The sequence below is a fragment of the Chenopodium album genome, chromosome 4 (genome assembly GCF_948465745.1).
Source record: "Chenopodium album chromosome 4, dcCheAlbu1.1, whole genome shotgun sequence".
NCBI classification, from domain to species: domain Eukaryota; kingdom Viridiplantae; phylum Streptophyta; class Magnoliopsida; order Caryophyllales; family Amaranthaceae; genus Chenopodium; species Chenopodium album.
In genome coordinates, this window is record NC_137837.1 from 63,204,076 (window position 1) to 63,223,416 (window position 19,341).

The following is a 19,341-nucleotide window of genomic DNA, read 5'->3' on the forward strand; positions in this document are numbered from 1 at the left end:
AACATGATATAAAATCAATACTCCAATTTATTTATTAAAACCAATTTATTTAAACATACTTTTATTTCATAAACCATAATTCAATTCAATTTAATTCAATCATCACAAGAATTCATTCAAACATGCTCATTCAAATCAATCTTTTTCAAAGTCTCTAACCACCTAACGTACCTTGATCCTTGCTTATTAAAACACACAAACAGAACCTCAAGATTCTTGCTCGAACACACCCTACAAATAAATGTAACCTTAATTAATATAAGGTTAACAAATCATCACAAATAATTAAACTAAAAACCTCTCAACTATATGCACATGAACCTTTTAAATTAATTTATCATAGACATTATTAAAAATCTGATTTTATAAGATTAAAACTACTCATAATAATTATTTATAAATCCCCATAATAATAATAATAATAATAATAATAATAATAATAATAATAATAATAATAATAATAATAATAATAATAATAATAATAATAATAATAATAATAATAATAATAATAATAATAATAATAATAATAATAATAATAATAATAATAATAATAATAATAATAATAATAATAATAATAATAATAATAATAATAATTGAATAAGAGAAGAGAAGAAGAAAAGAGAAGAAACCAAGGAAAAGAGAAGAACTGGATTTGTGTTTGAAATAATAGGCAGAACTTGCAGAGGCTATAACTCCTTTGATATAACTCCGAATTAGGTGATTCTTGAGCCTAACCTTAAGGATTTTTTGAGAGGAACAATCTTCTGTGAAAAGTCAATACCCAAAAAACTGACCATAAGTTCCCGAAAGTTGGCTTCAAAGATAAACGGGATGAATTATGTAAAAAGAGGAGAAGAAAAGTAGAGAATTGGTGTGAAGAATGTGAGAGGTATGGAGGGGTATTTATAGGCTAGCTCATACAAGAATTATGACAAGAGAATTTGGGAAGAATTATGGTAAGTAGGGTTTAATGGATTACTTGGAGAAGTGAGTAAAATAATTAAGGAAAGTTTGGATATTAAGGTGATTGTGTATTCTTGAATATGGAAGGTATGTATGTCATGAAAAATAATAAGAAAATTAGAATTACAAGGGGAATAATTAAGAAGAATGAATGGAAAGAAAATATGTTGATTAGATATTAAAAAGATGGAGAATTAAAATTAAGGAAAATAAGAGATTTTGGGAGATAATTAAAAATATTATTTTACCAATTAAATTCCCCCAAAATAATTCAATAGGGCCGAAAATATTGAGCTTACCATAGCTCAAATTTTGGACTCCTATAAATATATTTAGGAAGATTTTGCTCGGTATTTAAGGAATAAAATAATTATATAAATAATATAAAATAAATAAATAATTAATTAATTAATTACCAATTATTTACCAATAAATAATCAAGAAAAATTAGATTTTCCATCCTAGCTAATTGTTGGAAAATTTCGGCCATAATAAAATAATTAATAAAATATTATTTTGTTTTAATTAAAATATCCGAAATATGCAAGGTTTTTAAAATTGGATAAATGGATAATAAATCTTATCCAAAATAATGATTAGTTTTCAAAATACTTTTGGCGTCAAAATTCAAATATTATTTTGGCTCCAAATAATAAATTTACTAAAATTCCCTTTTTATAAAATAATTCTTAATTAATTAATTAGAAAATACGTATAAAAATATGGGGTATTACAGTCTATCCCCCCTTATTATTGAGTTAAGTATTAAGTTGAGTTTTCGCTGCAAGTTTTGTTATTGAGTTAAGTATTTTTAGTAGCCTTGCGTAATCACGCGGCGGTAATACGCCCAAGTCTATCTCTACAATATAATAATAAGTATTATACTAGTATTTCCGTAGAGGGAGATTTGGGGGTGTTACATGTCAAGTTGTCATGATTGCTGATGGTAATTAGCTGTTATGTCAGTCTCTTGGTCTATTGGAGGGCATGATTATGTTGTTGATGTTATGCCCATCCCTCCAGGAAGCTGTGATATGGTTCTTGGTATTCAGTGGTTAAGCACTCTAGGTTCCATCTCTTGGAACTTCAAACAGCTTACCATGAAGTTTCAAATGAATGGTGATGATATTGAACTTCACAGAATTCCTACCAAGAAGCTAAAGGTTTTGGCAGCTGGTCCCTCCTAGAAATTATTAACTAGTGCTTCTCATATTTGTCTGATACATGTCTCTGATGTTTCCATGCCTATCAGCTCTTGTATGGTGCAGGTGTGTAATGAGAATAGTGAACACTTTGAGTTGCAGAACTTGAAACACAAATTTGCTGCAGTCTTTGAAGAACCTGAAGGATTACCTGCTAGTAGGGGTGTCTTTGATCATAGAATTCACTTAGAACAAGGAGTGGGAGCAGTGAACATCAGGTCATATAGATATCCATTGAAGCAAAAGGATATTGTTGAACAATTGGTGTAGGAAATGTTGGATAGAGGAATTATTCAAACTAGCACCAGCCCATTTGCTTCTTCTGTTGTATTGGTGGGAAAGAAAGATGACATTTGGAGACTTTGTGTGGACTATAGGGAATTGAATAAAAGAATTGTTAAGAACAAATTTTCTATTCCTATGTTAGATGAGTTAATTGATGAATTATCTGGGGCAATTATCTTCAGCAAACAAGATCTGAGAGCAGGACATCACCAGTTAAGAATTCATCCAAATGATGTGTTCAAAATTGCTTTCAAAACTCATGAAGGGCATTATGAGTTCTTATTTTTGCCCTTTAGCTTAACTAATGCCGCTTCCTCTTTTCAAATCTGGATAAGTGTTGTGTTCAAGCCCTTATTGAGAAAAAGTGTGTTGATTTTCTTTGATGACATTTTACAGCAAGAGTATAGCACAACACTGGCATCACTTGGAACAAATCTTCAGTTTGATGAATGAACATTCTTTGTATGCAATATTAAGCAAGTGTGCTTTTGCAACAACAAGGGTTGAATACTTGGGAAACTTTATCTCCGAGAAGGGGATAAAGACTAATCTAAGCAAAATTGATGCTTGTCAGTTCTTGGCCATGTTTAAAATCTATCAAAGAACTCAGAAGTTTTTTTGGGATTAGCTGGTTATTACAAGAAGTTTGTGAGGGGTTATGCTAATCTGAGTAAGCCTCTCACTGATCTACTAAAAAAGGGTGCATTTGAATGGAATAACCAGGCCCAAATTGCCTTTAAGCAATTGAAAAATGTATTGTTAATGTTCTAGTTTTGGCATTGCCATATTTTTTAAAACAGTTTGTGGTGGAAATTAATGCCTCGAAAAAAGATATAGGAGCAGTTTTAATGCGGGAGGGTCACCCCTTAGCTTTCATTAGCAGGGCTTTAGGTTTAAAATGGCAGATACTCTCTATATATGAGAAAGAACTCTTAGCCATGGTTTTTGCTGTGCAAAAATGGGAACAATATTTGATAGGTGCCCCTTTTTATTGTCAGAACTGATCAAAAAAGCCTAAAATGGCTATTACAGCAAAAGGTTTCAACCCCATTTCAGCAAATCTACCTTTCAAAACTCATGGGTTTCACTTATGCAATTCAGTTTAAGGCAGGCAATGCAAAGACAGTTCTGCAACTTATCTAGGGTGCTTGGTTAAGAAATCTTGCTTATGGTAATTTCAGTAACTAACTCTGATCTTATTCATATTATCAGAGAAAGCTATGATAAGGATGACAATAATAACTCCTTGTTTCAGAAACTTAGCCAAGGTGATGTTGTTGTTGGTTTCAGTTTAGTGGATGGCCTGATTAGAAGGGATGGAAAGATTGTGATTGGACCTGATATTAGTCTTAAGAGCAAGTTGATATCCTATCATCATGCTTCTATGGAAGCAGGTCATATTTGTAGAGACAAAACAATCAAGAGAATGCAAGGATTGTTCTATTGGAATGGGATGGCTAGAGATATTAGTCAGTTTGTCAGGAAGTTTATGGTGTGTCAAGCTTCTATATATGACACTTCAGCTAAACCAGGTGCTCTCTAGCCCTTACCTATTCCAGAACATATCTGGACTGATATATCTATGAATTTCATCACTGGTTTCCCCTTGTCTATGGGAATATTAATGTATGGATGTCATCTTTGTTGTGTTTGATAGATTGAGCAAATATACTCATTTCATGGCCTTAGGCACCCTTTCACTGCAGTAGAGGTAGCTCCATGGATGGCCTAGAAGCATTGTCAGTGACAAGGATCTAGTTTTTCTAAGTCAATTTTGGAAGGGTTTATTTACTCTACAAGGGATAGAATTTCTTCTTTCTTTTGCTTACCACCTAGAAACTAATGGCCAAACTAAGGTGGTCAATAGGTGCCTTGAGACTTATTTAAGGTGCAAGACTAGTTATAGGCCTAAGGATTGGTGTAAGTACCTCCCTATGGCTGAGTGGTGGTATAACACTCACTTGCACTTTGTAGCAGGGATGTCACCCTATGAAGCTGTGTACTGTTAGGAACCTCCTATGCACCTTCTTTATTTGCCTGGAAAGTCAAGTAATGTTGTGGTGGATCATTGTATGCAGTAGAGGGAATTGGTGTTGAAGATACTCAAGGATAACCTGGTTAAGGCATAAAATCAAATAAAAATGCAGGTTGATAAGAGAAGGTCCAAAAGGCAATTTGCTGTAAATGATTGGGTTTGGCTAAAACTACAGAATTATAGGCAGCATTCTGTCTCTTATAGATTAACAAGTTGGTAGCCAAGTATTTTGGGCCCTTCAAGGTTACTGCAGTCATTGGAAATGTGGCCTATAAGTTGCAGCTACCAAGTTCTGCAAAGATACACAATGTTTTTTATGTATCTCAATTGAAATCCTTCACTAGGGAGTTGCTTGCTACGTTTGTGTTTCCACCTAATATGCCTCAAGATGTTCAGACTCCTTTCCTTCCTGCTGCCATCCTTGACACCAGAACTATCTAGTTGGCTAGCGTAACTTAGGATCAAGTCTTGGTCCAATGGCAGAATAAACCTGCTCATGAAGCTTCTTGGTTGGAGAAGAGTGATTTTGAAGCTCGTTTTCCTAATTTCTCTTCCATTTTGCCTTAAGGACAAACCTTTTTAAAAGGGGGAGGGTATTATACAAGATATAATTCATACCCGAGTTTTGGCAGGAAATTAAAGTTTGTTAGACAATTTGTTATTTCATTTTTGTCTTTTGTGCTTAGTTTATTACAGCTGGATCAAGGATTCTTTATGTTAAGTAAGCATGCTTTATTAATGCACATTTGGTTGTAATCAGGGTTATGTAATGAATTTCAACATATCTCTCTAATATTCTCTCTCTTCTCTTTCTCTCTCTATTCTGTTAACTTCTCTGTTCTTTTTCTTCTTCTATCACCTTTGTCTGGAATTTCTGGAGCTAAATTCTTAGCTCTGTCAGTCGGATAAGGTTTATACCTTTATCAAATACACAAAACTAAGTTGATCTTGTAAGACTGAGAAATCACGAAGTGATTGGAAACCTTAAAATGGAGAGTTGTGAAATTTGAAATTAATATAAAAGAGGTTTAAAATAAAAAAAGAGAAAGAAGATGGATGTGTTTGGTTAAGTGGTATCACTCGTATGTTAGTGGAGTGATTGTGACAAAGTTTAAGGAAATGTCAGATTTCATTTTTTTTTTAGTGTTCCACCCGATTCAACCTTTAGGCCAATCCGGATTTAGGGATCAGTTTTAGGTGGTTAGATTTCAGTCCCCTCCCAATTGTTGTTGCAAGGGATCGAACACGGGTTCTCCCTACCAAGTGTAATCTCAATCACCACCACTATAACAATAATTATCAATAAGTAACAATTATAACAATTGAATATAACAATTGTTTTCATTGTATGAGTGATTGTTGATTTATAGATTTTTTTTATAAAAAAAAAAAAGAGATTGGGCTTAAAAAACGGTATGGACAATACATATAATGTAGGTTTACAACTTGGCCGAAGAACATTTTTTTTGCTCGTATACTTTTACAGGCAATTAGTGCCTCGGGGCATTGGAGTCCGAACTTGATCAAGATGGGCTTGATTTGATTTTGGGCGAGCTTTGGACCTAAAAATTATGCCAAAATTATTTTACTTTTGGGCAGTCATGGACAAACATTTTTAACATCCGTAATTTTTTTTTTTTGCTCGACTCGAAATGTCGGAATTGCCCACTAGACCCCAAGCCCAATTGTACGGGTTTAGCAATTAGTATTATGTGCACCATGGTGCACCTAGAAATAGGTGCACCTGGGCCAATCCGTGTCCAATAGGGGGAGCCCAAACAAAATAAGCCTACGAATTTTTATTTTTTTTTTATTTTTTTTAAGAATATTAGTTCATCTTCTCTCCAATTGTCATATCAATTTAAGTTCCAAAAAAAAAAATTGTCATATCTATTTTTATTTCATTTTAAAAAATTTCTCTCTCCTCTCATAAATTACAAACCTTTCTCAATTAATTCTTTTGTAATTTCTCTCTCCTCTCACCATTTTTCTTTCTCTAAAAACTGCAATCTACTTATCTACCATAACAAAAGACAAAAAATCACACAAAAACACCTTTAAAAAGGTAAACATCACTTAAACTTTTTGATTTTCCTACATTTATGTTAAATATTCTAATATAATTCAACAAATTGTAAAATTAAAACTATATTCTACTTTATAATTGTCTTTTTGACTTTTTAATTTTTTTTTTTTTTTTTTGGTAGAAAATCAAAATTATTTGTTTCTATTGAAGAGGATGAAGATGTGTAAGTAATTTACTGTTTAAATTCGCAATTTGATTTTAAATTGTTAATTTTTAGAATTGAATACTAACTTAAACCCTAAAATATTTTAACAGTACAATTAGTCAAATGTTCAACGTCAGAACACCAAAAAAGAAGAAATTAGATGATGTATCTAAGAAAAAAAAACAATTGTTAAAAACTTCTGAACCCCAATTACAAACACTGAACACTTACAAAAACCTCTAAACCTGGTACAAAACTTTTAAACCCCAACCACAAACCAGTGGCGGATCCAGGAATTGCACCCAGGGGGTTCAAACTTCATTAAAAACCCGATGTCCGAATGCACGGATATAAACCGGGAATTCAAGTATAAAATAAAGTGTTCAAATGAATACCAATACACAAGTACACAATAAAATAAGTCCAAATTTTAATAAAAATGACTTACAGTACTGCCCATTTAATAGTTAACAATACAACAAAACAATCAACCTATTAACAATTAAGAAATTGAAAAAATTAAAATAGATTATTCATTATTAGATTAACAATATACAATTGACACTAATTCAATTCATTAATCAATCAACTAAACAAGTATCAAAATTAATAATTTATACAAGTAACAATTAATAAATAGATTTAGATAGAGTGAGGGATAGCTCAAGTGGTTAGAGCTCCCCTCCCGGTTCCAAGAGATGTTGGGATCGATTCTCATCACCCGCCCTTGTGGCTCTCTAAACACAAAAAAAAAAAAAAAAAAAAAAAAAAAAAAAAAAAAAGATTTAAAAATTTAAAACAGAGTTAAACATATTACACTAGTAATCTACAATTTAAACAAGTATACAACATATTAAAACATTAAAGAAATTGAAAAAAAAAAAAAAAAAAAAGAAGCAGACCTGCCGACGCAGAAATTGATTAACTGAGAGAAGATTAAAAAGAAAAAAAAAAATAAAAACTCAAAACAAGCTTGATGACCCTCGAACTTGGGACATTCAATCCGAAAATTAATAACCTTACCAACTGATCTGCACCCCATTACAATGTTTATCTATGTTCTGAATATCATTTATATAGTTTTTCAGTTTTTTTTTAAAGAAAACAATATTCCCATTTTTTCCCAGGATCTAACAGGGTTCAGTTGAACCCCCGCTAGATCGCCACTGCCACAAACCACTGAACACCCTTCAAAAACTTCTGAACCCTTACAAAAACCTCTGAATCCCAATCATAAACTACTGAACACCTTAGAAAAATCTCTAAACCCCCTACAAAAACTTTTGAACCCCAACCACAAACCACTGAACAACCTTAAAAAACCTCTGAACCTCCTATAAAAACTCCTGAACTCCGACCATAAACTACTGAACACCTTACAAAAACCTCTGAACTCCCTACAAAAACTTCTGAACCACAACCATAAACCACTGAACACCCTACAAAAACCTCTGAACTTTCTACAAAAACTTATGAACACAAACCACTGAACACCCTCTGAACCCCCTACGAAAACTTCTAATTTAAACACCGACCACAAACCACTAAACACCGTAGAATAACATCTGACCTCCCTACAAAAACTTTTGAACCCAACCACAAACCTCTGAACACCATTAAAAAACTTCTACACTTTCCAAATGTTCAGATTTATAAATCATAAAGTAGAGAATGCCAATTTTTTTAATAAAATTAAAATTACATAATCTAAAACAAAAATAAGTTTATAATTAATGTATCGCATGTTCAAAATTATAATAAAGATGTTCGTAATTTCAAAAATACATGTTATGTATCTACGAAAAACGTATCATACGTTCATATTTTTAACTTAAAATGTTCAAAATGCTAAAATATAATCAAATACAGAACTGTTCATAACAAAAATACACAATTATCACTAAAAAAATCATAAGAATATGAAAGCTACATATTTCGAAACTAAAACCTAGCCATGGTGATTTAGATAATGAAATCTCATCGGAAAATAATCACACCATCATCTTAACCACCTTCTATTCGACGACGCCGCCATTTTTAGCTTCACTACTTCATTGTAAAAACTCCATTAACAAAGCTTCAAATTGAAGGTTGAAGAAAACACAATTTGAATTTAATCTATTGTTATGAAGGAATTATTACACCTATGATGATCAACAATATGAAGGAATTCAATTAAAAGGATTATGAACGAATTCAAGAGAAAGAAAAAATAAAATAGAGAGAAAAATAGAGGAGAGAGAAAATAGAGGAAATAGAAAATAAAAGAGAAAAAAAAAATCAGAAATTAGAAAAGTAGAGGAGAAAAGAGAAAAAAGAGTATATTTTAATGGAAAAATTGATGGGAATAATCCCACCTTTTGAGCGTCGGAGATTAATAATCCCACCTTTGGGATATTTTTAAATAATCCCACCTTTGATGTCAATCCGCTCAAAATAGTCCTGGGTGACCAGTAACCGGTTGAAGAGGTAATTTTTTTTATTATTTTTTTTTTACATGTGTCACAATTTGATTTGTCCAAAATTAAAATTAAAAAAAAAAAAAAAAACACCACCACCCAAACTACACCACAGCCACCACCACCCAGATCTTAGAACCACCAACCCACCCAGATTCCGACCGATTTCCCACCGCCCCAAAAAGCGACCGAGTTCCCACCGCCCCAAAAAGCGACCGAGTTCCCACCGCCCCAGGATCAAATCATCCCACCCAGATTCCGACCAAGATCCCACCCCAGCCAAACCACCAACCCACCCAGATTCCGACCAAGATCCCACCCCAGCCAAACCACCAACCCACCCAGATTCCGACCAAGATCCCACCCCAGCCAAACCATCCCCAAAACCACCTCCGAAAACCAAATCTAAAACCACCTTTGAAAAATTGAAAACCCACCAAGTCGGCCTGAATCGAGGTCAGGGGAGGAAGGCGCGGTGGGGATGGGGGACAGGGAAGATAGGCGCGTCGGGAATGGGGGACAGGGAAGGTCGGAGCGACCTTACAAGGGACGGGGGACGGGGAAGGTTGAAATGGGGGACGGGGAGGGGCTGGGATCGGGGGATGGGAAAGCTCGCTGGCCGGTTCCTCGACGCCGATTGGTTCAGGGGGGTTTGATAGCGACGCCGGCATTGGAGTTGGGGTTGGGGATGGCTGGCCGGAGAGAGAAAGGGTCTTCGAGGGTTGCGGGATGGTTGGTTTCGAGGGTTTTCGTGATGGTGGAGGGAGGTTGTTGGTTCGGAGTAGGGTGGCGTCGGCGCTGGGGATCCGGTCTAGGTGGTCGGCGTTGTGGGGCAGGGGAGTCCGGCAGCAAGGTTGGCCGGAACAGGCGGCGGGGAAGGTGGTTGAGGCTGGTGGGTGATTTTTTAATTATTCAATTAATTTCTTTTTTTTCTTAAAAAAATTAAACTTAATTTTTTTTTGACCAATCACTAGCCAACACGTGTCTGGTAACTTGTTATAACAAGTTCCATGACTGGTTGGGATTATTAGGAGTAAATTGGGTACAAAGGTGGGATTATTTAAAAATATCCCAAAAGTGGGATTATTAATCTCCGACGCTCAAAAGGTGGGATTATTCCCATCAATTTTTCCTATTTTAATTGGTGGTTCACATAAAACTGTATGCACCATGGTGCATTTTATAATTTGCCCGAGTTTAGGGCAAGTATTTTGGCCCAAGTTTTGACATGGCATGACTTAATGGGCTGATTTTTTAAGCATCGATCGGCACAATTTATGATTACCACTACCAACCCTCGGCACTCATCTGGCTCGGTAAAAAAAAAAAAAAAAAAAAAAAAAAAAAAAAAACCCATTTGAATCTAGAAGAGTAGACAATCTTTTGAGTCAAAACATAACTCTTGCCAAAACCTTGAGTTATGATTGGTCGAAGCACGTCATTTTTCTCATATTTCCACAACATTTGAATTTTCTTTTATTACATACATTCTTTCTTCGTAGTATCGTTACACTTCACTGAAATCAAATCAAATCACATTCAATTTTTCGCATTTAATCAAATCAATGTGCGTTTACAATTAAAACCCCAAACCCCTTTACTGTTTTTCCATTGTTTTCAACGCTGGATTCCTCTCAATCAACCATTTGAATGATCAATTTTTCCCCTCAAATTTGTTGCTTCAATTCATCGCTCAAATTGCTCAAATTCGCCTAAAATCGCAAGTCTAAGGTATTGATTTTGTTAAGTTTCGCAATGTTTCAAAATTTGTAGCTGAATTTACTTGTTTAGTGAATTTTTTACTGGGTTATAATTTTATCTTTTTTTGGAAAGTGTGAAGCAAGAATTGGGGTTTTAATGGATGGGAAGAAGAAGAGTGAGGGTGGAATCAGATGGAGATGGGTGGCAACGGTAGCTGTAATGGCGATTATTCTTGCAATGAGTACAAAATCTAGTTGGAAATCCAATCGTTGCAAACAGGTTTATATTCTTTCTTTCTTTTTGTTAATTTTCTTGCAATGATATGTTGAATTCTGCTTTAAATGCATGTTATTATTGATGGGTTTTGCTTAAATTGAATTGGGGTTTGTTTGTTAGGGATTGAAGAATGATGATAATGATATTTGTGGGTATTATGATCAATTTTACACGATTGATCAGTGTAAATTTGTAGGCATTGTTAGTAATTGTTTATACCTGAAATAAGATCATTGTGGTACTCGGTAGGTTGCTCGGGATATTTAAGAAATCTTGACAAATAGTGGTTTCTCTTTTTTATAATGCAAGAAAATTCCAAACAATGTTGTGAGGCCTGTGACTATTGGAGTTGATTTAAATGAATTTGGACAAGTCGTGTTATTGAGTGGTAATGGATATTTATGAAGAAAAACACACATTGGGGAGGGAGTTCTTTTGCCATTCCATGATGTATAGCTTCTTACTAAACGGGCAGTTGGGTTTCTTAAAATGTTGTTGATTGTAGTTATTACCTCTGCCAAAAAGAGGGATGGGGGGAGGAGGGATTTGAGAAACAATGTTCTGTAAGTGTTTTTAGGATATTAGGATTGAACGAATTGGAATATAGTGTTAATACTTTTCGGTACTTGAAGGAAAGAAACTATTTTTAGTCTTCTGATGTCATTTCTTTGTATAAATTTGCTCATTCATTAACTGCTGTTTGCTAATAATATGAAACATTTAGGATAAAGCGTCATTTTAATTATGTGTGAGTATTCTCCATGTCTCCTTATTAGGACTTTAGTAGTGAGCCGTTTCTCACAGCCCATAGGCCTTATAGAGTAGCTGTATTAGTTTTGAGAATTTAGTTGATGTATGTATCTAAGTTATTCCAAATCCAATCCTCGGCAGAAATTATAGGGAAATACTGCTGAATTTTTTTATATTGAATCCTTGAAATTTGAAAAACTATATACTCCTTAAAAACTAAAGGATAGTTCCTTTGTTGATCGTCCAAATCTTGTAGAATTACTCATAGTTTGTCACTGTGCTTTTTCATTTTGGTTTTCAGTTTATGTTATAGGGATCATTCATAAATATCATTAGAAAAATGGTATTGACATCTGATTGTCTTTAAGCAGGAGTCATGTAAATTTACGGGAATGGTGGAGGATTGTTGTTGTGATTACGAGACAGTAAATGTTCTAAATGAAGAAGTTTTGCATCCTTTGCTGCAAGAGCTCGTTACTACACCTTTTTTCAGATACTTCAAGGTATAATTCATTTTTTATGGCTAAAGTATAAAGCGCTATTGCTCATAGTTAATCTTGACAAGTTCACATCTTAAGTCCCTGAGGGAGGACAAGGAAACCTCACTTCATAGCAATTCTGCAATTTCTAGTTTTAGTAGTTAATCTTGACCTTTTCCTTAGAGGCTCATATTAAACAAATCTGTTAACTTTAAACCATTTGTGATTTTGATAGGCTAAATTATGGTGCAATTGTCCATTCTGGCCTGATGATGGGATGTGCCGATTACGTGATTGCAGTGTCTGTGAATGTCCTGAAAATGAATTCCCAGAAACTTTTAGAAAGCCATCAAATGTCCTCAGGAAAGAAGATTTGATGTGCCAAGAGGGGAAACCCCAAGCTATAGTTGACCGAACACTAGACAAAAAGGTGTTCAGAGGCTGGGCAGAGGTTGATAATCCGTGGACAAGTGATGATGAGACTGATAACAGTAAGTTCCCTCTCTTTGTTGGTTGGCATGGTTTCATTAAGGTGTAAAAATTCCACATTGCATATTTTCTTCCCTCTTCCTATGTTAAGCTTCTAGAGGGCTAGATAAATTAATGTTGAAGCACTTTCATTCTAAGGGATAATTTTGTTAAGGAGTTGACTGTGCACTGTAATTGTTTTGGATTCTTCTTTTGATCATAATAAGATTAACTAATTGTGTTGTCATCTTTGACTGAAATTTTCGTGTTGAAATTCACATATGTGAAAGTTACTGTGATATCCTTTCTTTGATTTTTAAGTAACCAATTATTTCTTGGTTTCAGGTGAAATGACCTATGTAAACCTACTGCTCAATCCAGAACGTTATACGGGCTATACAGGTCCTTCAGCCAGGAGAATATGGGATGCGATATATTCAGAAAATTGCCCAAGATGTAAGTGATAATTTCATTTATTCATAAGGTTCTAACATTAAATGTGTATGAAATGACTTTATTCTTAGTTGGAACTTAGAAGGGCTTAATTTTCTTTAAAATAGGTTACTTTTAATTTGAAATAGACTGGTGTGCATGAGAAAACTGAGTAGTCTTGTTTTATTTACTTCCATTCATTATTTAGTCTTACTAGGATACCATGATCCTAGCATGCTATGTTACTCGGACACTTCATTTCACCTCACGTACCGTGTCGGACCCTCGACATTTGGACATTGGTATGACACCCGGACACTTCAATTTTAGTTCAAAATCATGGAATTTTTTCACAACATAGCCGAGTCGGACGCTTGGACACATATCCATGTTGGACATGGGTACCCGAGTCCAAGTAATATAGCTAGCATGATCATCATTTGATCTTCTGTTTCACTTAAAAAGATCTTTTGGGTCTTATCATTTCGTAAAGTTCCAATAATGATTTTGTTTTTTTTTTTTTTTTTTTTTTTAAATTGGTATTTATTTATAAACTCATAATTTGCACAATTCCAGGCATCTTTTGAGTTAGGATAACTATGTACATACTACTTATCAACTATATTTGTATATATTTTTTTTCTAATTTGTCGAGCGCTTGTTGTCAGAATGTCAGGCTACTCAATTATCTATTGTTGATTAAGGGCATATTATTAGATAACCAGTGACATACGCTAATGGGGAGAGCTCACTTGAAATATTAAGTTAAAGGCCTTGGTGTTTTGTGAAGATTGTGGATTAGGATCCACAACTAGATGTAATCCGCTTGTGGATTTGAATGTTTGATTGTAATTGTAGCAGCTCCTCAATTTCAGTTCTTCCCCCTCTCATGTCTACAATGGAAACAGCAGTGATACATTCAATAGTATCTCGTGGTCCTTATAAAGATAAGATAGAATATGGTGGTAGGTAGTAATGAAGTAAGGTGCTCCCAAGGAAGGAGTCAAAATCAAAATTTTCTAATTTTCTTTTCTTTTGTATTTTTTGTTAATCTTGTTTTGGTATACCATTATCTATGCTACTTCAACTTCTCATTTTAACCTAAGTCTCATAATTTACATGTGGTGTCACTGGCTCTTAAGGAATCCCAGACATCATTTGAGTTTGGTTGTACACATCAACTAAAATTGTAAAAATTTTTTCTTCTAGGTTGTAAAGTGCTTATTGTCAGGCTACTTATTGTAATTTTTCCAGTTTATGTACATGTCAACTAAAACTGGAAAAGACTCAATTTGAATTCTAGCCTTTCCATATTGGGATTTTATCTTAGAAAGTAAGTTCTTACCTTGTTTGCTACTGTAGAAAACTTCTTATTCATTGGACTGATTCAATTAATCTAGTGTGCCCTTTCCTTGTCAAGTATTTCTAGTGTTGGGATTTATACTAATACAAGACTTATACATATTGCATTTTATATCTCTATTTTGTTTCACAATTAAAGAACATGGAAATTTGTGGCATGTTTGAAATTTCTTATACTGCAAGACAAACATCATGCGTGATTTTATCAACATTGTTACATAGGAAGATATGAAAAGGAGATCAGATTTTTATTGACATGGTTGTACAGTTTTGGTAGATGCATTCAGAATTACCTTAGGTAGTATCTGTTGGTTATAGAAGGATCCTTGATGGAATTTAATCCTACTTGGCTTTGCATGTCACTACTATTATGCTAATTAAGGTGATGCATTTCCCTATTGTCCTGGAAGTCTGCTTTTTGGCGTTTATTGTTCATCTAGAATAGATCATTGATCCTAATTTTTGGCGTTTAGTGTTCATGCGGAATTCCATCTCTGTATCTTAGAGTAGTAGCCATGTATGTTTCTTGTGTTAGGACCAATGACCTATTGTGTACAGACACTTTACCATCTGTTGGGTAAGTTTGAATTCTGCCAGACACCATAGGCTTTTTTTTTTTGGGTGGGTGGTGGGGAGGATTCCCTAACTTTTTGTGTAATTGGGGAAGAGGGTAAATAACAGCAGACACTGAAATTGCCTTTGCTCACAACTTACCGGTTATTATTAATATACATTCTAGATTAATGCTTTATTTAGCCAATTGTGTCTGAAATCTATGTACTCTAAGGGCCTGTTCTCAATCTTCTCATTGACTGAACTGAACTGATTAGAGCTGAACTGAACTGAACTGAATATTTTATGAGAGAAGGAAATTAGGAGCTGAATTGAACTGAACTGAACTTATTAGAGCTGAACTGAACTGAAAATAACCTAATGAAAATTGGGCCTAATACTATGTTTGGACAGTTGGATAGAGAGAAATGGAGGTACAAGAAGAGAAGAGAAAAGGACGCATCATCCTTTGTTTGGATATCTAATGCAAGGAGGGAAGGGGAGGGAATTGGAAGGATCCATTTTCCTTCCCCTTTTGATGAACTAAATCCCTCCTTTTAGTAGAGAGATATGAAGGGAAAATGGAAGTTAACCTTCTCCCTCCCTTCACCTCCCTTTCCCTTCTCTCTTTTTCCTCTCCCTCCCTTTTCCTACTGTATTGTTATCCAAACATAGTGTAAGTTTCCTATGTGTATTTTTCTGTGGTGTGTGTTTGTATATATATATATATGCTCTAATCGATAGTTTAATGAGGGTTGAGCATATTCCTTTTGTTTGCAGATGCATCGGGAGAGATGTGCCAAGAGAAGAAGGTTCTTTACAAATTGATTTCTGGTCTGCATGCATCTATTTCAGTTCACATTGCTGCAGATTATCTCCTTGATGAAGCCACCAACACGGTATCATAATTTCTTCCAACCTGAAATTTAATTTTGTTCTATTAAATGATATTATAGGAGGAGAAAAATATCATAATTTATGCCAATCTAAACATCCCCAACCTTTGTTATTCTTTGAACCCACAGTGAATTTTCACTTGACCTAGTTGGATTTTTAATACATGCTCCTTCCTTTCCATATCATCTGTTTACTCGGAAATTTTCTCATCTCTTGTTCTCAATCACTAGAAATTACCAATTTGATGATGGTTTTTGTCATTACAAAGTACTGATAAAATTCTAGTCAGTTTTGAATGTCAATACAATAACAAACAAATCATTGACCTCAGAAAACATTTACTCTGTATTAAATCATCGAATAAGTATTACATAAAAGGCATGTCAAATATGGCCATAAGGACCTATATAGCTGTTGAAATTCTTCTTTAATTAATATTGGCTGACTATTGCAGTAATGTGTTATCTTGAAATCTTTTGGTTTTTGTTTATTTTTTTCAGTGGGGACAGAATTTTGACATAATGCATGATCGAGTTTTGAGACATCCAGAACGTGTTCGAAATTTATATTTTGCTTTCCTTTTTGTGCTCAGAGCTGTAACAAAGGTATGTTTGATTAGAGAACGTAGTTTTGTAGAGAATAATTGAAGTGCAGATCAGCATTCTAAAGCTTCACCTATCTGAATGGTATAGGCATCAGACTATTTGGAGCAAGCTGAGTATGACACTGGTAATCATGAAGATGACTTAAAAACTCAGTCCTTACTGAAACAATTGCTTTATAATCAGAAGCTTCGTGCTGCATGTCCACTTCCATTTGACGAAGCTAAGCTGTGGCAAGGGCAAAGTGGTCCTGAATTGAAGCAGCAGCTTCAAATGCAGTTTAGAAATATAAGGCATGTCACATTATTAATCTCTCTTTTTAAATTGTTCTACTTTGACTTTTATGTTTGCCAATGCAGAATATTGACCATAATATCTGGGACCGAGTTTTTTGGTCCACCATATTCTTGTTTTAACAATTCATAATTAAATTAGCTGATTCGAGATTGTTAATGAAATTAGACTGACACGCAAACATTTGGAAAGGGAGTATGTAGTTATGTACTATCTCATTAACTAAAAAATTAAATCTGGAGGGAGTAAATAGTTATGTACTGTCTCAGCATTTTCATGTCTGTCTCTTTATGCTAGTTAATGAAACTTGACTGACACGCAAAAATTTTGCAGTGCATTGATGGATTGTGTAGGGTGTGAAAAGTGTAGATTATGGGGTAAACTACAAGTTCTTGGTCTTGGCACAGCGCTGAAGATCCTACTTTCAGTCGAGGGTGACAACCATCTAAATCAATCTGTGAGTGACTACTATCATAGGTTTTTTTTTAGTTGACTATGTATAATGGATTCCTTTTCCCTTATTTGAATATTGATTTGGAATGGGAAGGGAAGGAAATCATAAGTCCTCAACTTCTTTTCCCTTTATAAACCGAAGTACTTCCAAAGTTTTAAAGATTTGGAGGGATGACACGTTACCTCCCCTCTCTTTCTAATTTTTCCCTTTCCCCGAGTTTCCCTCCATTGCTGTCTGAACATACTGTGAATTCTTTAAGAAAAGCACTGATTGGTAATTGTTTGTACTTGTGCTTCTTTATTGTGCAGCTGCAATTGCAAAGGAATGAAGTGATCGCACTGGTAAACCTGCTTAACCGGCTTTCGGAATCAGTCAAACTGGTGCATGAAATGGCACCTTCTGCTAACAAGATAGTTGGCCGAGTTTTAGAACTTCCCTCTCAAGAAGTCAACACACTACAGAGGATATGGCAGTCAGTGAACAATCTAAGGTGATTGTCTTACAGGAATTGTCCAATTGGAGACTTGTTTACGCAATTTATATACACTCAGACGAGGTATCTTATCTTATGCATACTAACACTAGAGAAATGATTTACAGGTCAAGGAAATCTTCATGATGTGATAAAATCTTCAGCGGCAATTTTGTTTTGTCCATCATCAAGCTGAGTAGAGTTTGTAGCTATAACAATATACATGTTGTAAAGAATTTTCCAAAATTTGTACATTAACATAATAATAATAATAATAATAGTGAACATTAGTTGAATATTCATTATCTCTTGATTTGATATGTAAAATTAAGTAAAATTTGTTAGGGTAGCCATTAATACTTGAGAGGGTCTAAACTAAAATCCAAAGCGACATGATTATTAAGACTTGAACCACAACCTCCAACTTGAAATGTAATGGACTTAACTATTCTAGTGAGTCGTGTACACTAATTTATTTACTTTGGACTTCATTATTCAAGCGAATCTGCTTATGTGAAACTATTAACCCTAAACAGGAAGGGGGCAAAAACTTGCCCAATTATGGTTTATGCATTTACAAGAGGTGTCTATGTATATAAGGGGGCAGTGGAATGAATTTGGAATTAGGAATGGAGTTAAGGTGGTATCGGGTACTCGGGTAGGAACTTGATACTTAATATCATGTGTTTGCTTCAATTTAAGAATGAGATCTCTCGCTATTCCCTCCTTTTATTGATACCTAAGAGAATGGAATGGGCCAAATCCACCTCCATTCAAAAGTTTCTATACCCCATACCTCATAGGTTTAAAATTGATACTTTTGACAACCAAACATATGGTACAGGTTAGACCTGACAATCCTAACTTGACCTGAATGACCCGACCCGTGAACCAAAATTTGACCCGAAATCATTAATCGAACCCGACTCGACCCAAATTCGACTTGAATTGGAGTTGACTCGAATAAGGCCCGTTTCTTGAAATGATTCGACCCAAAATTGACCCGAAACCCGAAATTGATCCGAACCAAATTGGCCTGACCCGATTTAAACCCGAATTGATTGACCCGAATCGACCTGACCCGAAGTGATCCGACCCGAATTGACCCAACACGAAGTGACCCGATTCCTGAAGTGAATAGGGTGAAATGGTGAATTACTTATTTTAGGGCTTCTTTCTTTCCTAAGTAATAGGTACTCACGATTTTTTTTTTATTTTCTTTACGATTTTATTTTATTTTTCCACTATTTTTTTAAGTGAATATATTTTGGTGACCCGACCCAAACTTGACCCGATCCGAATTGACCCGACCCAAATTACCTCGACCCGAAATTGACCCAACCAGAAATTAACCGGAAAATTGGTCCTAAAAATTGACCCAACCCAAATTAACTTGACTCGAACTTGACCCAACTCGAACTTAACCC

At 34.6% G+C, this 19,341-nt stretch overlaps 1 protein-coding gene across 2 annotated transcripts; it reads left to right on the forward strand.

The window, feature by feature from the left end:
- Positions 1 to 10,624: 10,624 nt before the first annotated feature.
- LOC145627070 (endoplasmic reticulum oxidoreductin-1-like) lies at positions 10,625 to 18,195 on the forward strand. 2 transcript variants are annotated; one of them, XM_081679468.1, is made up of 11 exons: positions 10,625 to 10,906; positions 11,009 to 11,155; positions 12,271 to 12,405; positions 12,617 to 12,872; positions 13,195 to 13,305; positions 15,976 to 16,094; positions 16,593 to 16,697; positions 16,785 to 16,987; positions 17,322 to 17,445; positions 17,751 to 17,932; positions 18,043 to 18,195. In XM_081679468.1, the coding sequence occupies exons 2-11, from the start codon at positions 11,033 to 11,035 to the stop codon at positions 18,059 to 18,061; spliced, it is 1,377 nt and encodes a 458-aa protein (XP_081535594.1). In that variant the 5' UTR covers positions 10,625 to 10,906; positions 11,009 to 11,032; the 3' UTR covers positions 18,062 to 18,195. The 2 variants fall into 2 exon arrangements, with proteins under 2 accessions (XP_081535594.1, XP_081535595.1); XM_081679469.1 differs by having other exon boundaries at positions 10,639 to 10,906; positions 12,274 to 12,405; positions 18,043 to 18,194.
- Positions 18,196 to 19,341: the final 1,146 nt, after the last annotated feature.